This window comes from Lonchura striata, chromosome 5 (genome assembly GCF_050655825.1).
Source record: "Lonchura striata isolate lonStrDom1 chromosome 5, ASM5065582v1, whole genome shotgun sequence".
Lineage (NCBI taxonomy): Eukaryota > Metazoa > Chordata > Aves > Passeriformes > Estrildidae > Lonchura > Lonchura striata.
In genome coordinates, this window is record NC_140707.1 from 3,371,034 (window position 1) to 3,396,657 (window position 25,624).

Sequence of the window (25,624 nt, forward strand, 5' to 3'; positions counted from 1 at the left end):
GCCAAGCCCCTTCCCCCATGGTGGGGCTGAGTCCTGGCTGAGCTGCAGCTGCTGCTGTGCCCTTGGCAGGGGCTGAGGCCGTGGGGCAGTGCCCAGAGCAGCCTGGGCTGAGCAGAGCTGTGGGGCCAGAGCCGGCTGGGCTGTGCTGGGGAGAGGCCCTTGGTGCTGCCCAGAGCTCAGGGCAGCTGGCAGAGCTGGCAGGGAGCTGGGCTGGGCTGGGAGAGCCTGGCACAGAAACCATCAGTGTCCATCTCAGCCTGGCTGAGCGGGCAGGGGCAGGAAGATCATCCAAAGTCCACAAGTTCTCTGTGTGGGAGCTGAGCTTGTGACCCCCTGAGCCCTCCCAAGTGCTGGGGCTGCACCTCCAGCCTCAGAGGAGATGGGAACAGAGACAAATAATTCTTGCTGGATTCTTTATTGTGTTTGCTTATACAGGTGGCCTTGATCCATATGTAGACAAGGTGTTTTGTGTCAGATAACACTGGGAGAGTGATAAGAATAATATTTTTTAGCTGAAAATTATATTTCACACATAATACACAATGAGGAATAAAAGACACATATGACCAGAAGAGCATCTGAGTTTTTCAGATGACAAGAGACTCATTGACATTCCAGCAGTCAAACTTGCTCAAATACTTTCCTCAGGGCTTTCTTGAGATGAGATGTGACCACCAGAGGCTAAGGCCAGCCAGAGCTGTCTGTCCTGGAAGATTTTGGGTGGGATTACCCTTTCATAAATGGAATTTTTCAGGGGGAATATCAATTTCGGACATGAGCACCTGGAAAGATGGATGGTTCTTTTCCATAGGAAGGAAAGCACAGAGCCCCAGTTCTCCAGGAGCTGATGAGAGGCAGCCCTCGACATTCCAAGATCAGCTGGACCTGGGGTCAGGTGGCCCCTGGGAGGCCAAGCCAGCCAGACCTGTTCCATATTCCCTTGGTTTCATGATGCTCTGCAGTGTCCCAATGTTCTGCTGGCTTCTGAAGTGTGGCCCCTTCCTTCCATGAGGCCCCCAGGGTGACAATGGCCCTTGGGTTCCACAAGGCCCCACAGTGTCACAATGGTCTCACAGAAAGGAAACCACAGAGCCCCTGGGTTTCAGGATCTGATGAACTCTGCAGTCACCAGAGGCCAAGGCCAGGCAGACCTGTCTGTCCTGGCAGGTTTGTCTGTGACCAACCCTTGGATATTTGGAATTGTGAATGTTGAATCCCAATTTCAGCCATTTGTGCCTGGAGGAGAAGGACAGTTCTTTTCCATAGGAAGGGAAGCGTGGATCCCCTGTGTTTGGAAGGCAGGTGAGAGCCCCCCTCCTTGAGGAGGCCAAGGCCAGCCAGACCTGTCTGTAATGGCAGCTTTTGTGTAGGAGCAATCATTGACTATGGAACATCTGGATGTGGAATCCCCATTTCGGCCATGGAAACCTGGCTGAAAGAAGGAGATGGATGAAGGATGAAGAAGGATGGTTGTTTTCATAGGAAGGAAAGGGCAGAGCCCCAGTGCTGCAGGGCAGAATAGGGAGATCACCAGAGGCCAAGGCCAGCCAGAGCAGTCTGTCCTGGCAGCTTTTGTCTGGGAGAAACCCTTGCATATAGGGAATTTTGGAGGAAAAGCATTAGTTTTGGCCATGGTTGTCAGTGCAGGAGGGACGGTTCTTCTTCCCAGGAAGAAAAGCACAGAGCCTCAATATTTGAAGGCAGGTGAGAGCCAGCTCTCAGGAAGACAAGGTCAAACACACTTGTTGGTAATGGTAGATTTTGTTTAGGAGCAATCCCTGGATACTGGGAATTTTGAGAGGGGAATTCCATTACGGCCATGGATGCTTGAATGAGAAGAGCAGTTCTTTTCCATTGGAAGGAAAGCCCAGAGCCCCAGGGCTCTGTTTCAGGGGCTCATGAGAAGAAACCCTCGACATGCCAAGGGCAGTTGGACCAGTCAGGCCAAGCCAACCAGACCTGTTACCTGTTCCCTTGTATCCATGGGGCCCTGCAGGGTCACACTGGTGGTGTCATTTTCAATCCTTGGTTCCATGAGGCCCAGATGTGTCACGCTGGCCTCTTGTTTTCATGGGGCTCCATAGTGTCACAATGGTCCCTTGCTTCCATGGGGCCTTGCAGGGTCACAGGGGTCTCCTTGGTGCCACAGGGTCACAATGGACCCTTGGTTCCATGGGCACTCACAGTGTCAGAAGGATCTCCTTGGCTCCATGGGGCCCTGCAGAACCCCCTGATTCAACGAGGCCTCAAAGTGTCAGAATGGCCTCCGGGATTCCAATAGGCCCCACAATGTCACAATGGACCTTTGGTTCCGTGGGGTCCCACACTGTTCCATGAATTTTTAGTTCCATGGGCCCTGCAGCTCCTTGGTTCCATGGTGCCAATCAGTGTGACAGCTGCCCCTTGGCCTGCCAACACTCCATAGTGTCACAGTGGCCCCTCGGTTCAATGAGGCCTTGTGGTGTCACAATGGCTCAGTGAGGCCTTTAGTGTCACATAGGGTCCCTGATTCCATGAGTGTTGGAGCCCTGGATGCTGAGAATGTTAAACTTGCTGTGCTGAAAGGCACAGACTTGCAAGAGAACACTGCATTTGACCTGAGGCGGTGTAGAAGGCTTCCAAAATTGATTAATAGCACTGGGGTTACAGGTGTGTAGTTGGTTAAAGGTGTATACTACCACAGGGTGGAAAACATAGAGGTTGGGGTTTCAGAACATAGTAATAAATATGAAGCAATATGGAGGTTTTAGGGTGGAGACAGAGTGTTCTTCTTATTTACCTTCTTCTTCATGGGTTTGGGTGATATTTTGTGATTGGACAGAAAAGTCCACACTGATGGCTTCGAGGGATCAGTTACTGGGTTAAAAGGGAAAATAATTTAGGTGTCATTTCTTGGTTGGATAGTTTTAAAAGACCTTCTAACAAGAGATATTTGGCCATTTTGTGACTTGCTAATGAAAGACTGCAGAACTCACGGTTGTGAGGCTGCAACACTGATAAGAAACAAGAATCACCTGAGTCTGAACACAAACAATCCTCTCAAGCACCTTCAATCCTGACCATGACACAGGTAGAAAAAACAAGCAGAGCACCCACACCTAAGGCCTGGCAGTGTGACAACAGACCATTGGTTTCACCGAGCCCCACAGTGTCACAATGGTCCTCTTGGCCCCACGAGGCTCTGAAGTGCCACAGAGGCCCTTTGGTTTCACAAGGCCTCAAAATGTAGAAATGGTCTCCATGGTTCCATGAGGCCCTGCTGGGTCACAATGGACCTTTGGTTCCAGGATGCCCCAGAGTGACACAATGGTGACACAATGGTTCCATTGGACCCTTCATCCCATGGAGAGCCACAGTGTTCACTGCAGTCCCCTTGGTTCCATGAGGCCCTGCCATGCTCTAATGGACCCCTGGTTCCAGTGGGTCCCAAAGTGTCAGAACAGTCTCCATTGTTCCATGAGGCCCCACAAAGTCACTGTGGTCCCCTTGGTTCCACAGGGCCCCACAGTGTCACAATGGACTCTTGGCTCCATGAGGTGCCATGCTGTGTCCCAATGGCTCATGGTTCCATGAGGCCACACAGTTTAACAATGGTCCCTTGGATCCATGAGGCCTTGCTGTGCCACAATGGACTTGGGGTTCCATGAGCTTTTCTACTGCCAAAAACAGTCTCCCTGGTTCCAGAGTGTCACCATGGTGCCTTTGTTCCATGAGGTTCTGTTCTGGTTTGAAAGTAAAACCAGTGAGAGACTCCAAGTCAGAAATACAATTTATTGGGAAAAGGACAAAAATACATGCAATAATACAAAGGGAAAGACTACTGACAAAGTCAGAATACAACCTGGTCAGTGTGCTGGTAGCAGTCCGAATTGGAGCAGCTGCAGTTCTCTTGGGATGGCAGATGTAGTTGCTGTGTCTTCTCAGAGAACCTGTGAAAAGCCTCTCTGTCTAGAAATCTCCAGTTTTATCCAGGTGGGAATGCCTAACCCCTCCCCTTGGGCAGAGCATCTCACAATGGGTTATTATGAGTCACGAGGTGTGTCCTTAATCTCCTCCTCCTCCTGGAAGGTGTTATCTCTGAGTCATGTGGCCAGGCATTGATGGGGCTATTAACAGCAGATAAGGAAAACTGCCCCAAGGCAACTCCTACTCAGATGGTAATTGGAAAACGTTTTTTTTTTTAAATCTTGGACAGGTTCCATAGGAGAACCTTGGTTCCATGGCCACCTTGGTTCTGTGAGACCTTGCAGTGTCACAATGGACCTGTGGTTCCACGAGGCCTTGCTGTGTCAGAATGGCCCCTTGGTTCCAAGAGGTTTCTCAGGGTCACAATGGTCTCCTTGGATCCGTGGTGTCACAATGGGCCATTGGTTCAATGTGGCCCCAGTGTGCCAAAATGGATTTTGGTTCCATGGGGTTCCGCTGTGTCACCATGGACCCTTTGTTCCATGAGTTTGCACAGAGTCACAGCTACTCCTGGGTTCTGTGAGGCCCCATGGCCACCAAATCCCTGAAATATCAGAACAAAACTCCTTAACACTAATTTGCTATTTAAGAGGGGATCATTTATTCAGGCCTTGGGTCTAGTGAGGGATAACTCCTAACCTTATGTGGACATGTAACTCTACCAGTGTGCTGCTTATACACAGTCACTAAATGTGTATTACAATTTACCCATTGCCATAAAACCCACCCCAAGTTCCCAGGTTCAGTCCTTGCTTCTTCTATCACTGCACCCTTGAGCCAGATGTCTTCTACACTTCCAACTGTCCTTGCTGAAAAAGCAGCTCCTGCACACCTTGTTCCTGTGTTAAAAGTTCCCAGGCAAGGTAAAAATGGAATTAACCCTTTTGGTATCAAGGCCAAGGCTTTGTGTGGCCAGGCAGGGGCAGCAGGAGGCAGAGCTGCCAGCAAAGGAAGGGCCAGCGAGGTGGGGCAGCCGGGGGTGACGACAGCCTGCAGGGACAGAGGCGCAGGGCAGGGACACCGTGGGACAGCCTGGGCTGCAGAGGGCTCAGGGATGTGCAGCAGCTGCAAGGCCCTGACAGAGCCAACCTGTGCAGCCCTTTGGCCATGGCTGCTGGCCCTGGGCCTGAGGCCACCAGAGGACAAGTGACCCTTGCAGCCCTGGGGCCTCAGTGCCTCCTTGTCCCTGCTCAGCAGCCTGGCAGGGGCCGCCCCATGGTCCTGCCCTTGGCACTGCACATCCCCTCATGCCAGTGCCCATCCCGGGAAGAGCCCTGAGCAATGAGGGAGGGACAGGATCTGCCTTGCCAGGGGCTGGGGCTCAGGCCTGGGCCCTTTGCATTCCTGAAACACATCCAGGTTTGCTCAGCACCAGAGACACCTTCCCCTTGCTTGTCCCCAGCTGTCATCAGTGCCTCCAGTGTTCTGCTGTACCTGGAACCTGGGGACACTTTCTCAGTCGTGTCCCTCAGTGGGACCGATTAAAACTTCAAGAAACTTCAGAGTTTTAATTTAACTTTGAGTTCTTGAGAAGTTTTTTGAAGACACGCTCAGGGAATGAGTCTGATGTAAACAACACCAAAGCCCTGAGAGGTTCATTAAAGTTTTCTTATTCCAGTTGTGGAGTAAGATTTCAAAGTGCTTGTAAGAAATACACATTCCTGTTTTAAAGGGTGTATTTTATTGCATTTCTCTTTAGATCAGAGGCTATTCAGCATTCTGTGATTGATATTGAGCCAGGGTCTCCCCTCAGGAGCTCTGGCCTCCTCGGAGAAGCTGTGCCCTGAGCTCTGGCCCAGCGTGGACAACCTTGCTCCACATTGCCCCAGCCCATCCTGTCTGTCCTCACTCACCTGGGACCTGCTGTGCCTGCAGAGCTGGCTGCACCCAGCCTAAGAGGGGCTTTCCCTTTTTCTATGTTTGGAGCAATCTAAAACTCCTGAGTTTCCCATGAAAACAGATACCCTCCTCAGGTGTGTGCCAGCCCAAGGTGCCACCAAAACCACTCCAGACCGGCCCTGGGCCAGCTGTGAGGGTGGATCATCAGCCCCAGCTGCACTGGGCACTGCAAGGGGCTGTGGCCATGGGCACTGCACTGACCCCACTGCTGGGTTTGGCTGCCACGGCAGCCCTGAGAAATTAAACTGTCCTTGGAAGCACTGGGGAGGACTGGGACATACTGGGGAACACTGGGAATGCTGTGGGAGACACTGGGACACAGTGGGAGTGATGCTGTGGAGGACTGGGACAGCCTGGGAACATGACGAATGCTGGTGGGGAATCTGGGTGGACTGGGATGGACTGTGGGGGTACACTGGGACAGACTGGGACATACTGGGAGTGAAACTGGGAGTGAAACTGGGGGATACTGGGACAAACTAGGGACATTGTGGGGAAGATTGGGCAACACTGGGGCATATTGTGGATGACACTTGGAGGAACTGGGAGGGTTTGGGAATGAACTCAGGTGTATTGGGAGGGACTGGGCTGTGCTGGGAGGGACTGGAGGGGCACTGGGGTTTGTACTGGGCTGTACTGGGGATGAACTGGGGTGTACTGGGAGGGTCTTGAAGGGTTGAATGGGCTGTTCCCGCCCCCGCCACCTCCCATTGGCCGAGGCTCCCGCCCATCATCATTGCCTCCAATCAGCGCCAGGAATCATGACTTTGGGGGCGGTGCCTAGAGTCAGCGCCATCTTTTCTTTTGCCTACATCTCCCATCATGCACCGCAGCCCAATAGAGCCCCATTAAAGCCGGGACTACAACGCCCGTCATGCCCCGCGCTCCACAGAACCCCGCTACCGCCCCCATCTGTCCCATCAGTGTCCCCCAGACCCTCCGGGATCCCCAAGTGCCCTCAGCGCCCATTCGGGACCCCCCAAAAGCGTCCCCGGATCCCCTGAGTGCTCCCAGCCCCACAGGTGCCCGGTACAGCCACTTCTGGGAATTCCTCTCCTCTCATCCCCCGCGGCCCCAGAGCCCCTCCGAACACAGTTCCGCGCCTAAAATTCCTGCCGCGCCCTGCGCCCTGAGGAACCCGGTTAAATCTCCCCAAGCTCCCCCGAGTGCTCCCCCGGACCCCGAACTGCCCCTCAGGATCCCTGAGTGCCCCTCCAAGCGCCCGCCCGGCTCCCCCAGGGGCCCCCAGACCCTCAAGTTCTCTCTGAATTCCCTCCCCAGACACAAAACTGCCCCAAATGTGCCCAGAAATGTCTCCGTGGGCCCCAAAGTGGCTGCTTTTACCCTGTCTGTGAAAATGATAGAAATGATAACAAAAATAATAAAAATAAAGAAAATTAGAATAAAGAGGGCAAAATCAATAGCCAATAGTGGTCAATGGATTAATGAAAGGAATTGTGTTACCTAGAACCAATGACCAATGATTTCTTGGTTGCAAAACCCATATAGAGATTTTTTTTATACAAGCATTAAAATAAAATAATAATAAAGTAATGGATAATATTTTTATGCATAAGCAAAATAAAATTTAAACTGTTATTCAGCTAAAATTAATTTATTAAATTCATTTAATTAAAATATAACTACATTTTAATTATGAAGAAGAATGCATAATTTTTTAAAAATGTTTTGGGATGTCTGTCCCAGGTGGGCAATATCTGGGGGTAAGGGGATGTGGTAAATGGATGTGATTCATGCTGAACAAGTTGTTGTCCTAGATTTCAAGGCAAGATGTATTCAATTGCCATCTGTTAGAGGTTGGTTCACTGCATTGCTTATTTTATCTTTTTATTTTCTTCCCTAATAAAGAACTGTTATTTCTGCTCCCATATTTTTGCCTGAGAGTCGCCCTTAACTTCAAATTTATAGCAATTCAGAGGGAGGGGATCTACATTTTTTTTCCCATTTCAGGGGAGGCTGCTGACTTCCTTAGCAGACTCCTCTCTCTGCAAACCAGGACAGATTTTGGCACCCAACGTGCGGCTCGAGGGCACAGGAACAAAAAAGGGAATAACAGTTCTTGAGTAATCCAATTTTTGTGTGCTGCTACTGAAACCTCGTTCAGCGGCACCCTGTGCTCCAGCCTGCCCTGGTTTGGGTGGCACGGAACCGTGGCTGCATTTCTCCATTTGCAGGCCCTGATCTAAACACGGCTCCTACAGCCAAGGCTGCTGTGGCTGTTCTCCGGTTTGTTTTATGGGTGAATAAGGGGAAGAATTCATGGATCTTTAACTTCCTCTGGGAAGCAGGCACATGGATTCACAGCTGTCACACACTGACTGTGTGCTTTTGGGGTTACTTTAATAGTGGCACCTACTGTGAGGAAATGACACCGGGGGAAATTTTCTCCCAACCCTTTAACCATCTCTTTGGGGCTGCCCCACCAGTTTGTGAAGGGCTCAGATCCACTCCAAATACCAATGATATCATACAGGGGCTGTGTTGCTGTTAGCCCTGTTCTATTTGGCACTGAGAGACAAGGGAAGATTAACCTGGATAACCACCCTGACACCCAGCCCAGAACCTGACACGGCCCCAGAGACCAGGGATGCTGCTGCCCTAGAGCCTGACCCTGCCCCACAGCCACCCCAGATATGAACCACCCAGACTGGGTGGGGGTCTGCTGAGGGAGATGCAGGAGATGCTGAAGGAGTGCATTCCCCAGCTGGTGAGAAGCCCTCCCCCTGCCTCGAAAAAGGAGAGTCTGATGGGGCAGCAGTGGAACCCACAGATGTTACAACTGTCCAGGTTCAGCTGAACCACAAAGGCAGCCACAGCCAGCAGCAGTCGCCCCTGTAGAAACAAGGAGGTCTAAGATGGAATCAGAGCACCCAGATAAGGGAAGGCCCTCACAACCCACAGGGGAGCCAGAGGTTGCGATCATCACGAGTCCCTGACGTACAAAAGTCTCTGTAACAAGGACATTGAACGACGGAGACGTGAGGCTTATACAACCTGACTGCTTCAAGTCTGAGACCTCATGGGTACAGGTGTCCAGCTGGATGGTGGTGAGGCAAGGAATTTGGGACCCTTAACCCAAGACTCAGGTATGAATCAGATTTTTGTAAGGGAGCCAGGGTCCCTTTCCCTCTGGGAGCGGATTTTAATGAGTGTCAGAGAGAGGTTTGTCCACGGGGAGAGAATGCAGGAGCACCAGCATAGAATGTGCTGGAAAACCCTTGAGGAAGGGATCCAACAGCTGAGGGAAGTGGCAGCATTGGAGGTACTCTTTGGGAGGGATGGACAGCATGATAATGACCCCAACAATGTCAGGGGCACAGGGCAAATGCTGTGGAGTCTGGCAAGGCTGGGGCCATCTCAGTACACCACCTTCACTGCCACGATCAATGCTGATAACAGCCGAGAGACAGTGGGCTCTGCTGCCAACAGCTGAGAAATTGTGAGAGTATGATCCATGGCCCAGTGCAGGCTCACGGCTCTGCTGTGGGCAAGGAACTCAAAGAGGAGATGAGGGAGATGAGGGAGGAGGTGAGGAGGAACAGTTCCCACATTGGCCCAAAGTCAGAGCCCAACGTTCCCCAGCCAGAGAGAGAGGGTACACCCCATGGGCTGGCCTGGGGTTCTTTCTCTGTGACCATGGGGAAGACATGGGAAGGTGGGATGGGAAACCCATTTCTGTCCTGGCAGCGTGGGTGTGTCAGCTCAAGGAGGGAAGCACTGACTGAGGGAATTCCAGTAAAGTGAAGGCAGCCTCAACCTCCCATGACCGTGCTTCCGAGTATGATTTGTCAGATCACCTTTAAAGTACCTCTACCATGTATGCCTAGGAAAAAAATTTTATCCAGGGCTAGAGGGGCCCTGCCTCTATCCAGGGAGAGGCACGGGAAAACTGGATCTTTTGGTCAGTGTGGATCCGATGGCCTGGCACATCAGAGCCACGAAAATATAAAGCCTTAGCTGATACTGGTGCACAGTGTACCCCAATGCCATCGGGACATGTGGGGCAGAACCTGTTTCCATTGCCGGGGTGACAGGGGGATCGCAGCAATTGACCCTGTTGGGAGCCAAGGTGAGCCTGGCTGGGAATGAGCAGCAGAAACATTCATTGTGACTGGCCCAGAGGCCCCGTGTGTTCTGGGCATAGACTTCCTCCAGAACGGATGTTACAGAGACCCAAAGGGACTCAGGTGGGCTTTTGGCATAGCTGCTGCAGAGGCAGAGGACATTAAGCAGTTGAACACCTTGCCTGGACTGTCAGAGAACCTATCTCCAGTAGGACTCCTGAGGGTGGAAGAGCTACGAGTGCCAATTGCCACCTCGACAGTGCAGGGCCAGCAGTATTGAACGAATCGGGATGTTGTGATCCCCATCCACAGAATGATCCGTGAGCTGGAGAGTCAAGGGGTGGTCAGTAAGGCCCACTCACCCTTCCACAGCCCCATCTGGCCTGTGCACATGTCTGATGGAGAATGGAGATTGACTGTAGACTATTGTGGCTTGAATGAAGTGACTCCACTGCTGAGCGCTGCTGTGCTGGACATGCTGGAACTCCAGCACAAGCTAGAGTGCAAGGCAGCAAAGTGGTACGCCCCTGCTGACATTGCTAACGCGTTTTTCTCCATTCCTCTGGCAGCAGAATGCAGGCCTCAGTTTGCTTTCACCTGGAGGGGCGTGCAGTACTCCTGGAACTGACTGCCCCAGGGGTGGAAACACAGCCCCACCATCTGCCATGGACTGATCCAGGCTGCACTGGAAAAGGGTGAGGCTCCAGAACACTTGCAATACATCAACGGCATCATTGTGTGGGGGAACACAGCAATGGAAGTGTTTGAGAAAGGAGAGAGGATCGTCCAGGTTCTGCTGGAAGCTTTGCCATCGAGAAGAGCAAAGTCAAGGGACCTGCCTGAGAGATCCAATTCCTTGGGTAAAGTGGCAAGATGGACAGAGTCAGATTCCAACTGAGGTCATCAATAAGATCACCGTGATGTCTACCCAGCACCAAGAAGGAAACACAAGCTTTCCTAGGTGCCATAGGTTTTTGGAGAATGCCCATTCTCAAGTACGGCCAGATTTTGAGCCCTCCCTACCTGGTCGCCCACAAAAAAAAAACAATTTCCACTGGGGCCCTGAGCAGCAACAAGCTTTCACCCAGATCAAGCAGGAGATTGCTCATGCTGTAGCCCTTGGCCCAGTCAGGACAGGACCAGATTTCAGAAGTGTCTTCAAAGTGGATAGACTATATTGAAAACAATGCAGAGAGAATTGTTTTGTCCTTTTAACTTTTCCTACTTATATCTTGATATCAGCAATATCCAATTAATATTGACCCCCAGCACCTTGTTATGCAATCTGAATACATATGAAAATCATGATCCTTCATGGCTGACAATCAATAACACTTTGTCCCTACCCACCCCCCACCATTTCCCTCATCCAACCTGTCTTGGTTCGACAAGACAGGAGTCTGTGAAAGAGGGCAAAGCCTCCTGTGCAATGGAGAACGGCAAACCCCCCTCCCTCTGAATTACGAGGATTTTTAAATTAAAAGGCTCTCAGGCAAAGATATGGGAGTGGGAGTAACAATTCTTTACTAGGAGAAAACTAGACAACAATTTAAAAAGGCAAATGCAATCGGTACAAACAAAACCAGTGAAAGGAAAAAAAAGGTCTAGAACCTGCGGGGTGCCAGTATCAGTTCTACTGGGACAATTTGCTTCCCTTGCAGTGGCTGGTGAATTGTAGCTGCAGTGGTGATTTCTAGAAGGGTATAGTTTCCCTCTGAAGATCTGGTGGCAGTGGGGCCGGTCTTCCTCTGCGCCGGGGTTGCCTCTGAGCTCCGCTGCCGTCGCCTCTGCGCGCCGGCTGCTTCGCTGCGAGTGCCGCCGAAGAGAGAGCGAGAGAGAGCTGCTTCCCCAGGAATCCCGCGAAGAGAGAGAGAGAGAGCTGCTTTTCTCGGAGTCCCGCGAAGAAGAGGGAGAGAGCTGCTTCTCTCGGAGTCCCGCGAAGAAGAGGGAGAGAGTTGCTTCTCCCCTCTGGGTGGGACCCCCTTCATTGAATCAGTCGAAGGTGTATACACAAACCATTGTCTCTGAGAGAGATAACAAAAAACCTGTCCAACCGGTTCGCCTTCGACAGATGGCAAATGGAATACAAGCTTATCTTACAACCCAGGACATTATCCACCCCTTATTCTATTTCCATCTGCACACCATGAAATCTTACACCCAGTTTTCTCTTAAGACCAAGTTTCCCTGTGGTACACAGCGGGTCTCCCCATCTTCCTGCATTACCCACCAAGTGTAACCAGGTCCTTGAGCAAAGACAATCCCACGAATGGGTTGGTCTTTGCCTGAGGTGGGATTAATCCAAACAGTTTTCCCTAAAATACCTTTCATATGTACTACAGGGACCTTATCTCCATCTACTGCGTGTAAGGGTTCTGACTGAGCAGGGCCAGCTCGACTGACAGACCCCCGGGTGTTGACCATCCAGGTTGCTTTTGCCAGGTTAATTTTCCAGTTTCTAAATGTTCTCCCACCAAGTGCCTTCAGGGTAGTCTTAAGGAGTCCGTTGCACCGTTCAACTTTGTCGGCAGCTGGAGCATGATAGGGAATATGATATATCCATTCGATACCATGTTCTCTGGCCTAGGTGTTGATAAGGCTGTTCTTGAAATGGGTGCCGTTGTCAGACTCAATTCTCTCAGGGGTGCCGTGTCTCTACAGGACTTGCTTTTCCAAGCCTAAGATGGTGTTCCGGGCAGTGGCATGAGGTACAGGGAAAGTCTCCAGCCATCCAGTGGTGGCTTCCACCATGGTCAGCACGTAGCGCTTGCCTTGGCGTGTCTGGGGCAGTGTGATATAGTCAATCTGCCAGGCCTCCCCATACTTGTACTTGGACCACCGCCTACCATACCATAGGGGCTTCACTCTCTTGGCCTGTTTGATGGCAGCACACGTCTCACAGTCATGGATAACCTGGGAAACACTGTCCATGGTTAGATCCACCCCTCGGTCTCGTGCCCACTTGTAGGTGGCATCTCTGCCCTGATGACCTGAGGCATCATGAGCCCATCGAGCCAGGAACAACTCCCCCTTATGGTGCCAATCTAAGTCTATCTTTGACACCTCTATTTTTGCTGCCTGATCTACCTGCTCGTTGTTTCGGTGCTCCTCATTAGCCCGACTTTTGGGGACATGGGCATCTACATGACGGACTTTCACCGTCAGCTTTTCCACCCGAGAGGCAATGTCTTTTCATATATCAGCAGCCCAGATTGGCTTTCCTCTACGTTGCCAGTTGGCCTTCCTCCACCTTCCCAGCCAGCCCCACAGAGCATTGGCTACCATCCATGAATCAGTATAAAGGTAGAGCTTTGGCCACTTCTCTCTTTCAGCAATGTCCAGAGCCAGCTGAACGGCCTTGAGTTCGGCGAGTTGGCTCGATCTACTTTCTCCTTCGGTAGCTTGTGCAACTTGGCGTGTGGGGCTCCATACGGCTGCTTTCCACTTCCGGTTCATCCCTACAATGCGACAGGAACCATCAGTGAAAAGAGCGTAGCAGGTCTCTTCTGCTGGTAGTTGGTTGTATGGTGGAGCCTCTTCAGCCCTTGTCACTTGTACCTGCTCCTCATCATCAGTGAGACCAAAGTTTTCACCTTCTGGCCAGTTCGTAATTATCTCCAAAATCCCAGGGCGATTCAGGTTTCCAATACGGGCGCGTTGAGTGATGAGGGCAATCCATTTGCTCCATGTTGCGTCAGTGGCATGGTGGGTAGTAGGAACCTTTCCTTTAAACATCTACCCCAGCACCGGTAGTCGGGGTGCCAGGAGGAGTTGTGTTTCTGTGCCAATTACCTCCGAGGCGGCTTGAACTCCTTCAAAGGCAGCCAAGATTTCCTTCTCTGTGGGAGTGTAGTTGGCTTCAGACCCTCTGTAACTTCGGTTCCAGAATCCCAGTGGTCGGCTTCGAGTCTCCCCAGGCACTTTCTGCCAAAGGCTCCAGGACAACCCATGGTTCCCGGCTGCAGAGTAGAGCACATTCTTGACCTCTGGTCCCGTTCTGACTGGGCCAAGGGCTACAGCATGAGCGATCTCCTGCTTGATCTGGGTGAAGGCTTGTTGCTGCTCAGGGCCCCAGTGGAAATCATTCTTCTTTCGGGTAACCAGATAAAGAGGGCTCACAATCTGGCTATACTCAGGAATGTGCATTCTCCAGAAACCTATGGCACCCAGGAAAGCTTGTGTTTCCTTTTTGCTGGTTGGTGGGGACATAGCTGTGATCTTGTTGATGACCTCAGTGGGAATCTGGCGCCGTCCATCTTGCCATTTCACTCCCAGGAACTGGATCTCTCGGGCAGGTCCCTTGACTTTGCTCTTCTTGATGGCAAAGCCAGCTTCTAGTAGTATCTGGATGATCCTCTCACCTTTCTCAAACACTTCTGCCGCTGTGCTCCCCCACACAATGATGTCATCAATGTATTGCAGGTGTTCTGGAGCCTCACCCTTTTCCAGTGCAGCCTGGATCAGTCCATGGCAGATGGTGGGGCTGTGTTTCCACCCCTGGGGCAGTCGGTTCCAGGTGTACTGCACGCCCCTCCAGGTGAAAGCAAACTGAGGCCTGCATTCTGCTGCCAGAGGAATGGAGAAAAACGCATTAGCAATATCAATGGTGGCATACCACTTTGCTGCCTTGGTCTCCAGCTCGTACTGGAGTTCCAGCATGTCCGGCACAGCAGCGCTCAGCGGTGGAGTCACTTCATTTAAGCCACGATAGTCCACAGTCAATCTCCATTCTTTGTCAGATTTGCGCACAGGCCAGATGGGGCTGTTGAAGGGTGAGTGGGTTTTGCTGACCACCCCTTGGCTCTCCAGCTCCCGAATCATTTTGTGGATGGGGATCACGGCATCTCGATCCGTCCGATATTGCCGGCGGTGCACTGTCGAGGTCGCAATTGGCACGCGTTGTTCTTCCACTCTTAGGAGTCCTACTGCAGAGGGGTTTTCTGACAGTCCAGGCAAGGTGTTCAATTGCTTAATGTCTTCTGCCTCTACAGCGGCTATTCCAAAAGCCCACCTGAGTCCCTTTGGGTCTTTGTAATATCCGTTCCGGAGGAAGTCTATGCCTAGGATACACGGAGCATCTGGGCCAGTCACTATAGGGTGTTTCTTCCACTCCTTCCCAGTCAGGCTCACCTCAGCTTCCACCAGAGTCAATTGTTGTGATCCCCCTGTCACACCAGCAATGGAAACAGGCTCTGCCCCCACATGTCCCGATGGTATCAGAGTACACTGTGCACCAGTATCAACTAAAGCATCATATTTTTGTGGCTCTGATGTGCCAGGCCATCGGATCCACACTGTCCAGAAGATCCGGTTTTCCCGTGCCTCTCCCTGGCTAGAGACAGGGCCCCTCTAACACTGGTTATCATTCCTTCCCTGGGCATACATACTAGAGGTCCCTTCAAGGGGGTCTGACAGATCGTACCCACAAGCTTGGTCACGGGAGGTTGAGGCTACCTTCACTTTGGTGGAACTCCCCCGGTTAGAGTTTCCCTCCTTGAGTTGACGGACCCGTGCTGCCAGGACAGAAGTGGGTTTCCCATCCCACCTCCCCATGTCTTCCCCATGGTCACGCAGGAAGAACCACAGATTAGCCCTTGGGGTGTACCCTCTCTCTCTAGCTGGGGATTGTTGGGTGCTGATTCTGGGGCCTGTGACTCTCACGGGTGCTGTATTAACCTTCCTTATCTCCTCCCTCATCTCCTCTTTAAACTCCTTAATCACAGCTGAGATATGAGCCTGCATTGGGCCATTAATCATACTCTCATAATTCCTAAGTTTGTTGGCAACAGAACTTATTGTCTCCCGGTGGGTGTCAGCATTGATCGTTGCAATGAAGGTGGCGTATTGAGATGGCTCAAGATTTGCCAGACTCCACAGCATTTGTCCCGTACACCTGACCTTGTCAGGATCATTATTGTGTCGTCCATCCCTCCCAAAGAGTACCTCCAATACTGCCACTTCTCTCAGCTGTTGGATCCCTTCCTCGAGGGTCTTCCAGCGCATTCTATGATGGTGCTCTTGCATTCTCTCTCTGTGGATAAACCTCTCCCTGACACTCATTAAGAGCCGCTCCCAGAGAGAAAGGGACCCTGGTTCCCTTACAAAAACCTGATTTATACCTGAGTCCTGGGTCAAGGGTCCCAAGTTCCTTGCCTCACCACCGTCCAGCTGCACGCCTGTACCCATAAGATCCCAAACCCGGAGTAGCCAGGTAGCATAAGCCTCACGCCCTCGTCGCACAATGTCTTTATGCAGATTGCGAAGACTTTCGTACGTCAGGGACTCGGTGATGATAGCAATCTCTGGCTCCCCTGTGGGTTGTGAGGTTCCTCCATTCCTGTCCCTATCTGCAGGGTGCTCTGCTTTCACCTTAGACTTCCTTGTTTCTACCGGGGCCACTGCTGCTGACCGTGACTGCCCTTGTGGTTCAGCTGGAACCTGGACAGTTGTAACATCTGTGGGTTCCACAGCTGTACTATTAGACTGTCCCTCCTCAAGGCAAAGGGCCGGTTTCTCACCAGCTGGGGAAATGCACTCCTTCAGCATTTCTCGTATCTCCTTAACCAGAACCCTCACCCAATCTGGGCGGTTCATTTCTGAGGTGGGCTGTGGGGCAGGGTCAGGCTCTGGAGCAGCAGCATCTCGAGTCTGTGGTGTAGGTGTGAGGGTAGTTATCCAGGTTAATCTTCCCTTATCTCTGAATGCTAAATATAACAGGACTATCAGCAACACCACCCATTGTATGGTATCATTAGCACTTATAAAGGATCTTAACCCTTTGAGAACTGGTGGAGCAGACCCAAAAAGATGGTTAAAAGGTTGAGAGAAAGTTTGCCCAGGTGCTATTTCCTCGCAGTAGGTACCGTTATTAAAGTAACCCCAAAAACATACAGTTAACGTGTGATAGCTATGAATCCATGTACCTGCCTTCCAGAGGAAATTAAAGATCCATGAATTCCTCACCCAATTAACCCAGAAGCCAAACTTGATAACAGACACCGTAGCCTTAGTTATAGGACCCATTTTTAGATAAGGGTCTGCAAATGGGAAAAGTATAGCTACGATCACATGCCACCCAAACCAAGGTAAACTAGACCACATGGTGATGCTGAAGATGTTTTTACACACAACAAAACCAAATTACTTAAGAACTGTTAATCCTTTTTCCCTCTCAATGCCCTCGGGCCCCACGTTGGGCGCCAAATTCTGTCTTGGTTCGACAAGACAGGAGTCTGTGAAAGAGGGCAAAGCCTCCTGTGCAATGGAGAACAGCAAACCCCCCTCCCTCTGAATTACGAGGATTTTTAAATTAAAAGGCTCTCAGGCAAAGATATGGGAGTGGGAGTAACAATTCTTTACTAGGAGAAAACTAGACAACAATTTAAAAAGGCAAATGCAATCGGTACAAACAAAACCAGTGAAAGGAAAAAAAAGGTCTAGAACCTGCGGGGTGCCAGTATCAGTTCTACTGGGACAATTTGCTTCCCTTGCAGTGGCTGGTGAATTGTAGCTGCAGTGGTGATTTCTAGAAGGGTATAGTTTCCCTCTGAAGATCTGGTGGCAGTGGGGCCGGTCTTCCTCTGCGCCGGGGTTGCCTCTGAGCTCCGCTGCCGTCGCCTCTGCGCGCCGGCTGCTTCGCTGCGAGTGCCGCCGAAGAGAGAGCGAGAGAGAGCTGCTTCCCCAGGAATCCCGCGAAGAGAGAGAGAGAGAGCTGCTTTTCTCGGAGTCCCGCGAAGAAGAGGGAGAGAGCTGCTTCTCTCGGAGTCCCGCGAAGAAGAGGGAGAGAGTTGCTTCTCCCCTCTGGGTGGGACCCCCTTCATTGAATCAGTCGAAGGTGTATACACAAACCATTGTCTCTGAGAGAGATAACAAAAAACCTGTCCAACCGGTTCGCCTTCGACAGATGGCAAATGGAATACAAGCTTATCTTACAACCCAGGACACAACCCCTGGCATTTCTATGGATCAGGAATGTTGTGGCCAGAAGGACCAGGGCAGTGATTCTTCACCTGCGAGACAGAGTGAAAATTTAACAGGGTAGAAATCCATTTGGATTTCGGTGAAATGTGCTCCTTTGAGCTTGCTAACATGAGTGAAATATTCTGTTTAGTCTGGTAACTGCAGCACTAGCAAAGTTGCCCCAGCTAAAGAGAAAGAATGCAAATTTCCACACTAAAAAGAGATAAGAAAGACTCCTCGGGCCTTTAAACAGACCATGCAGAGTGACCCAGGAGTTCTTTCTGTACTTTCTGACAAAAACAAGTGTAACTAGCTCTAAGTGTAACATTAAATCATCAGAATGAATATGCATGAACCTATTGTGAAATTCAATGCCTATGGAAATTAATTAAGGGTAATAAAAAAGTTTTGGGACTTCTTAGGGGTGTGCATGTCCATTGAAGGGCGATGAGTCCCTACATGTGTCCAGCGCTGCAAATAAACATACCATTCCCTACAAATCTTTATTGGAATTGTGGGGTTTTTATTTTTCATCCATGTTTCACCTGTGCTGGGCACTGGTTGGGCAGCACCTTGAGTGCTGGGTCCAGTTCTGGGGTCCCCAATTTAGGAAGTGTCGGAATCCAGGACACTGCAGCACCAAGGGAATCAACAGGGCACTCTGAGGCCTCATGGAACCAAGAGGCCACTGTGACCCTGCAGGGCCTTGTGGAACCATGCAGAGCTTTGTGACAGAGCAGGACCTCGTGTCATGATGGGGCCACTGTGACCCTGCAGAGCCCCATGGAACTGAGGGGCCAGTGCTGCCCCTCAGGAACTCACGGAATGCAGGAAACATGTTTGATACTGTGGTGGCCCTTGGGACCAAGAGGCCATTGTGGCACTGTGGAAGCAAGGAGAGCATTGTCGCCCTGCCAGACCTCATGGAACCAAGGATCCCCTGTGACACTGCAGGGCCTTGGGGACCACGGTGACATTGTGCCACTGCAGGGCCCAAGGATCCAAGGGACTTTGTGACACCAAGGGATCCCATGGAACCAAAGGGACATTGTGACACTGGGAGGCCTCATGGAATCATGGAGACCACTGGGACACTCTGGGGCCTCATGGAACCCTGGTGATACGAGGTTGTCTGGGAGTGTTGATCTGCTGGAGGGTAGGAGGGCTCTGCACATGGCCCTGAACAGGCTGGATCCAGGGCCCAAATCCAACAAGGTGAGTTTTAACAAGTCCCAGTGCTGGGTCCTGCACTTTGGCCACAACAACCCCTGCAGTGCTACAGGCTGGGGACAGAGGGGCTGGACAGCAGCCAGGCAGAAAGGGACCTGCAGGGACTGATGGACAGCAGGCTGGACATGAGCCAGCGGTGTGCCCAGGTGGCCAAGACGGCCAATGGCTCCTGGCCTGGATTAGAAATGGTGTGGCCAGCAGGAGCAGGGCAGTGATTCTTCCCCTGTGCTGGGCACTGGTTAGGCAGCACCTTGAGTGCTGTGTCCAGTTCTGGGCCCCCAATTAAGGAAGGACATGAAGGGGATGGAGCATGTCCAGAGAAGGGCAACAAGGCTGGTGAGGGGTCTGGAGCACAAGTCCTGTGAGGAGCGGCTGAGGGAGCTGGGTTTGTTGATATTGGAGAAGAGGAGGCTCAGGGAAGAAATGGTGGTGTCAGGGCACACGTTGGACTTGATGATATCCAGGGTCTTTTCCAACCTTGCTGGTTCTGTGATTCTCTGAAACCACCCTTGGAGCAGTTGCAGGAGGAGCCCTGGGCCTCCTCTTCAGAAGCTCCAGCAGCCCAGGTCCCTCAGCTTCTCCTCACAGCCCCAAAGCCCATCCTGTCAGTCCTGCAGAGCCTCTGCAGCTCCTCCTCACTGCCCAGAACAGGGAGCCCCACAGCCAGACACAGCAGCCCAGATGTGCCCCCCTGGCCTGGGGTGCCTCTGGCAAGGGAGCAGCACCAGGCACTGCAGGAGCCTGCAGACAATTCCTGCAGCACTTGTGGGATGATCCTGCTCCCCAAGAGATGTTCCCATGGTGCCAAGTCAGGAACTGCAATGGGGAGTGGGGCCAGAGAGGAAAGGGCAAACAAGGATGGGCTGTGTGCAGGGGAGGGAACAGGGGTGCGCAAGAGGAAGGAATCTGGACCAGGGAAGAGTAAAGAAAGCAAAGGTGAAGCCAAGGAAATGCTCAGGGCAGTTTGGGGGTGGCTGCCAGGCAGCCCTGGCTCTGAGCAGCAGCGTCTGCAGTGGGACAGGAAACTCCCAGCTGATGGGAACAAACTTTCTGGCTGACTGCAGAGGCCAGGACAAAGCTGAGTGGTTTCCCTGGCGTCCCCCAGCCCTTCCTGGCCCCAGGGGCTGATGGCATTTGTGCTGCCTCAGGTTCATGTCCCCACAGCACCAGCATGGGGGTGCTCCCGCCTGCTGTGTGCAATGCAAACAGGGGCTGCTGAGCCAGTGCTGCCATGTCTGTGCCTGCAAGGATGCGGCACCTCTGTGAGCTGGGGGAGAGGCCAGGGCTGCAGAGGGGGGATGTTGTTGGCAGCTCCATGAGGACGCTCTGGGACACTGCCCTGGGCTGTGCAGCGCACTGGGGATGGATCAGCCCCTGCTCTGCTGCTCCTTCCCGTCTCCCCCAGGGCCCTTGCAGAGCACCAGCCATGCTGTTTGCCCCCAGCCTGCCCACGGCCAGCCTGGGGCTGCTCACGGGGGTTTTCTGTGCTGAGCATTGGCCTGGCCGTGTTCTTGAGAGAGCCTGGGCAAGGAGCCTGGAGCCCCCAGGCCCTGGCCTGAGGCGTCAGCGCTGCCCCAGCAGTGCCCATGGCCTGTCCCTGCTGCAGCCCCGGCACTGCCACCCCCAGGACTGTGCCCGGCCCCGAGAGCACTCAGGCCCTGCAGCAACACCAGGGCCACCAGGGCAGCGGGGCAGGGCCACGGGAGCAGCACTGGCAGCACCAAGTGCTGCTGCTCCTGGGCACAGCTGCTGTGCCAGCACTGATCTGCCCCAGCTCTGCACACAGACATTGCTGCTGCAGCTCCAGAGAAGGCAATAAAAGGGCATCTCTGAAGAACAATCTACTGGGAAATCCTTTAATTCCTTTAAAGCTGCTGAGAGTGCAACCCCTCATTGACACAATCTGTGGCCACAGGGAAGATGGAGAGAAACAAAATGAGAAATGGCACAAACAATTATATTTCTTTGTGGAAAATATGAAAAAAGTAAAACGAAGAAAAAGAACCTCCGCATGAAACCAACAATAAGTATCAAATTTGACTTTTAATACAAGTGATTTAAAGCAATTGGCTAGCAGTTTAATGTTCCTGAAAGCATCCAGTCATCAGTCTCCCCACTGCAGCCTTGAGCTCCTTGTTCCTCAGGCTGTAGATGAGGGGGTTCAGGGCTGGAGGCACCACCGAGTACAGAACTGACAAGGCCAGATCCAGGAATGGGGAGGAGATGGAGGGCGGCTTCAGGTAGGCAAATATTACAGTGCAGAGGAACAGAGCAACCACGGCCAGGTGAGGGAGGCAGGTGGAAAAGGCTTTGTGCCGTCCCTGCTCAGAGGGGATCCTCAGCACAGCCCTGAAGATCTGCACATAGGAGAAAACAATGAACACAAAACAACCAAATGCCAAACAAGCACTAACAGCAATAAGCCCAAGTTCCCTGAGATAGGATTTGGAGCAGGAGAGCTTGAGGATCTGTGGGATTTCACAGAAGAGCTGGCCCAGGTCATTGCCATGGCACAGGGGCAGGGAAAATGTATTGGCTATGTGCAGCAGAGCATTGAGAAAGGCACTGGCCCAGGCAGCTGCTGCCATGTGGGCACAAGCTCTGTTGCCCAGGAGGGTCCCGTAGTGCAGGGGTTTGCAGATGGACACGTAGCGGTCGTAGCACATGATGGTCAGCAGGAAATACTCTGTTGCACCACAGAAAACAAAAAAGAAGACCTGAGCAGCACATCCTGTGTAGGAGATGTTCCTGGTGTCCCAGAGGGAATTGTGCATGGCTTTGGGGACAGTGGTGCAGATGGAGCCCAGGTCGCTGAGGGCCAGGTTGAGCAGGAAGAAGAACATGGGCGTGTGCAGGTGGTGGCCGCAGGCTACGGCGCTGATGATGAGGCCGTTGCCCAGGAGGGCAGCCAGGGAGATGCCCAGGAAGAGGCAGAAGTGCAGGAGCTGCAGCTGCCGCGTGTCTGCCAGTGCCAGCAGGAGGAAGTGGCTGATGGAGCTGCTGTTGGACATTTGTGCTGCCTTGGCATGGGGATCTGTAAGAAAAGTAATCATAGAATAGTTAGGTTTAGAGAGGACTTTAAATATCCCAGCACAGCTTGGGGGCACTTTCCCCGACTGCCTGCCCAGGGCTCTGCTGCCTGGAGCTGTCTCTACCAGGAGCTGCTTCCCTGTACCTAGGTTTGGGTCCTGCCAGTGTTGCCAGAAATCAGCCCAGCCCTGGGGACTCAGCTCTGCACTTCAGACCCCTCCCAGCTCAGGCAGTGCCCAGGGGCAGCTCTTGCTCTGCAGGCTCTGCTGGCAATGTCAGAGCAACCCTGAGGAGTCTGGAAAAGCAACACTGATGCTGCCTCTAAGGGGGCCTGTGCTGATTAATGTTACTCCCTGGCTTATTCACATTTGAGAGAATTTTTTTTTAATTTTGTAAACCTAAACTGAGAGATGAATATCTATGTGCAAGTTCCCATCCAGGCAGCCCAGAGCAGTCGATTAAAAGGCAGGATTTTCCCCTTTATGCATCCCCTGCCTTGCTGTGCTCCCATTATGATCTGCTTGGAAATGTTCTGCAGTTTAATGTCATGCTGGACGCAGGTTCGAAAAATCCAGCAACGTCACCACACAAGGAGAATATTTCCAAGCCTTACCAGCTGTCTCCATCCACCCACACCTTGTCCCCCAGCACTGGGAGCAGCTCCAGGGCTGGCTGAGAGCTGTCCCTGGCAGGCAGCAGAGTCCCTGGCCCAGCACAGCGCCCTGGGCTGCAAGACCCTGCTCTGCAGGACAGCCCTGGGCACCCCTGGCTGCTCTGCACAGGAGATGAGCAGAGAATGCACTCACAGGGTCTGTGGGCATTGGGATGTTCCAGCTTTAGGAGATCTCTCCAGGAGCTGCAGCTGCATTGTCCTGCAGCCAGAGGTTCCTGTGCCAAGGGCTGGCAGTGATTCTGCCCCAGGCACTTCTCAGCCCCTTCCCAGCCCTGACTGATTGAAGCTCTCTGTGCCTCTGTGCTGTGCCCGGGCTGGCTGCAGGCAGTGCCCCAGCCCTGCTGGGCTGGGAGAAGAGCTGCTCAGCAAGAGAAATGTGCTTTTGAAGCTCTGCTTGCTTACCAGGATCACCCTCTGTGCCAGGAGCCCGGCCCAGCTCAGCAGCACAGACACAGCACAAGGACTTTAATGACCCTCTGGGGCTTTGTGCTCAGGCCCTGAACATCAGGCCCTGAGAGGGAGCTGCAGAAACCTCTCCAGAACTCCAAGTCCAAATCCAACTCCAAAGTTTCTTGGACTTTTAATGGGTCCCACTGAGAGACACGACTGAGAAAGTGTCCCCAGGCCCCAGGCAGAGCAGAGAACAGGAGGCACTGATGCCAGGTGGGGACAAAGAGAAGCCAAGTCTTGGTGCCCTGGGGCACAGCAGGGTCTGTGCCACCATGGGCTGTGAGGAGACACCTTGTCCTGAGGCTCTGGGGCCTCCTGGCACAGCCCCAGCCAGGCTGGGCACTGTCAGCCCCTGGTCCTGCCCTCAGCATCCCCCCCTAGCCCACATCCCAGTGGCCTCAAGGATCTGCTGGAAGGAGTCCCTGGGGAGCCTTGGTCAGGAATGGCCCTGGGGGCTCCTTCATGCTCCCAGGGACTGCAGGTTTTTCAAAGGACTTTGGCTTTTGCTTTTGCCTTGGAGTCTCTGAGAGCTTTCTGCAATCATGGCCTCCAATATTCTGCATTAATTAGTCCCTGGAGAGGCTTTGTCCAGAACAACACTCAGTGGGGCCCATTAATGCTTCAAGGTACTTCAGTTATTTTAAGGTACTTGGTGTTTCCCTTTTGCTACAGACTCTGTCAGAGGTTTGTGCAATCATGGCCCCAATTATCTGCTTTAATGAGTCCCTTGGGAGCTTTGTACTGACACTCAGTGGGGCTCATGAATACTTTGAGATTCTTAACTTTTGTAAGGTACTTTGGATTTTCCTTTCCACATTGAGATTTCTTTGTGCCATTTTCAGTCTCTGAGAGGTTTTTGTGCTATCCTGGCCTCCAGTTCTCTTCTCCAAGGACTCCATGAAGAGCCTGTGGTATAGATGGACCTTTGTGGGTCCCATTAATGCTTTAGACTCCAACCACTTTGGGGTTTTCCTCTGACTTTGACTCCTGGAAAGGTTTGTGCAATTTCCTCTCAGGCCCTGAGGTTCCAAGTCTCAGCTCCAAATGCACCACAGGGCTCATTAGGAGCAAGCAAGTCCTGACAAACCATGGGTCTGCCTCAGTTTCTCTCTGCTCTAGTGCAGTTCATCAGGAAGTTTCTGTAGTGCTTTTGGTTCACCAATTTGAGATTTCTTGGCCAATGCATCAATTAGTGTGGTGGGTTCAGTGTTGGCTAATTACCAATGCACTCACTAGAATCTACTTACTAATTTCCTGCTGTGAGATAGGATTAGGAGAAAGGCAAAGTGGGCTCAAAACTTTAAAAGAGTGTCAAGAAAAGTTTGTTAAGAGAAACTAAATGAAAGAGTAATAAGAATCTGAACAAAATTTTCAGAAAACTTCCCCTCTCCATAAAACCTGGCAATGTAGAGGCAAAACCTGAAATTTTCAGTCAGTTTACCACCTCTACAATATTCTAATCTTTCTTCAGTTCACATCAGGAGAGAAGTACCTCTTGTTAATGTTATGGAGACTTCTCCACAGGAAAATAGTTATCTCATGGCTTTTCATTTCCACAAATAGCAGCTGCCTGGAGAAATATGCAATTGTGAACTCCCTCGCATATTTTCCCACCTTTTCCCACAGCTGTGCTTATGGGCCATGCCAAGTTACGGGGTATTAGTTTCGAGATGAGCTGTTTAAGAGCAAAGGTTCCCTTCATCTCTTTCTGAAATCATCTTCATCTCTGGGAACAGAGGTCTTCTTCTCTCCCTGAAGGCACAGGGTCTCATCACTTTTCTCCCTTTCTCTGTTCAAACCTCTCATTGGGGATCACAGCTACTGCAAGATTTACTTACTTTAGCACGGAGGCCTTTGCTGAAACAAGTCATCTCCCCATACTTTTCAATGCCTTATAGAGAAAAAGAGTCTGATGTATCAATGACATCCTTCTCCATAGCTTAACCAGAGTATTCCAGCCCCAAGATCAAGGCATCTCCTCATCCCTCCCATCTGGGACTCAACTTCCCCTTCCCTGCCCTCGGTGTGTTCATGTTGCTCCTCTGTGTGCCTGCCCTGTGTCCTTTTCTCTCACTGGAGGGAGGATGGCAGCACTGGCAGAGTCAATATCTCCCGGGGCTGCAGATGGTTCCGAGAGCCCGGCCGGGCTCGGTGCTTGCAGCTGGAGCTGTTTTGCCATGGAGGTTTCTGCAGCGGCTGCGCTGGGGCTGTGTCAGGCTGGGCCGCGCTGGGGCAGGGCCAGGATCTCAGCAGCCAGGCCAGAGCCCAGCAGCAGCACGGCCGGGGCCGATGGCTTCTCCTGCCCTGCCCGCCGGCTGCGGGCGAAGCCCAA

At 52.1% G+C, this 25,624-nt stretch overlaps 1 protein-coding gene and 1 long non-coding RNA gene across 2 annotated transcripts in view; one reads left to right on the forward strand and one right to left on the reverse strand.

The window, feature by feature from the left end:
- LOC146767132 (uncharacterized) overlaps nt 1-25,624 on the forward strand; it is a 254,644-nt gene that overhangs the window by 22,292 nt on the left and 206,728 nt on the right. The window lies entirely within an intron of this gene.
- Nucleotides 20,880-22,825, reverse strand: LOC146767134 (olfactory receptor 14A16-like). The gene has a single exon (XM_085581119.1). The coding sequence runs from the start codon at nt 22,190-22,192 to the stop codon at nt 21,218-21,220; it is 975 nt and encodes a 324-aa protein (XP_085437245.1). The 5' UTR covers nt 22,193-22,825; the 3' UTR covers nt 20,880-21,217.

Bases quoted from the DNA above. Each gene is read 5' to 3' on its own strand.
- LOC146767134 (XM_085581119.1), bottom strand. From the start codon at position 22,192: ATGATTACTTTTCTTACAGATCCCCATGCCAAGGCAGCACAAATGTCC.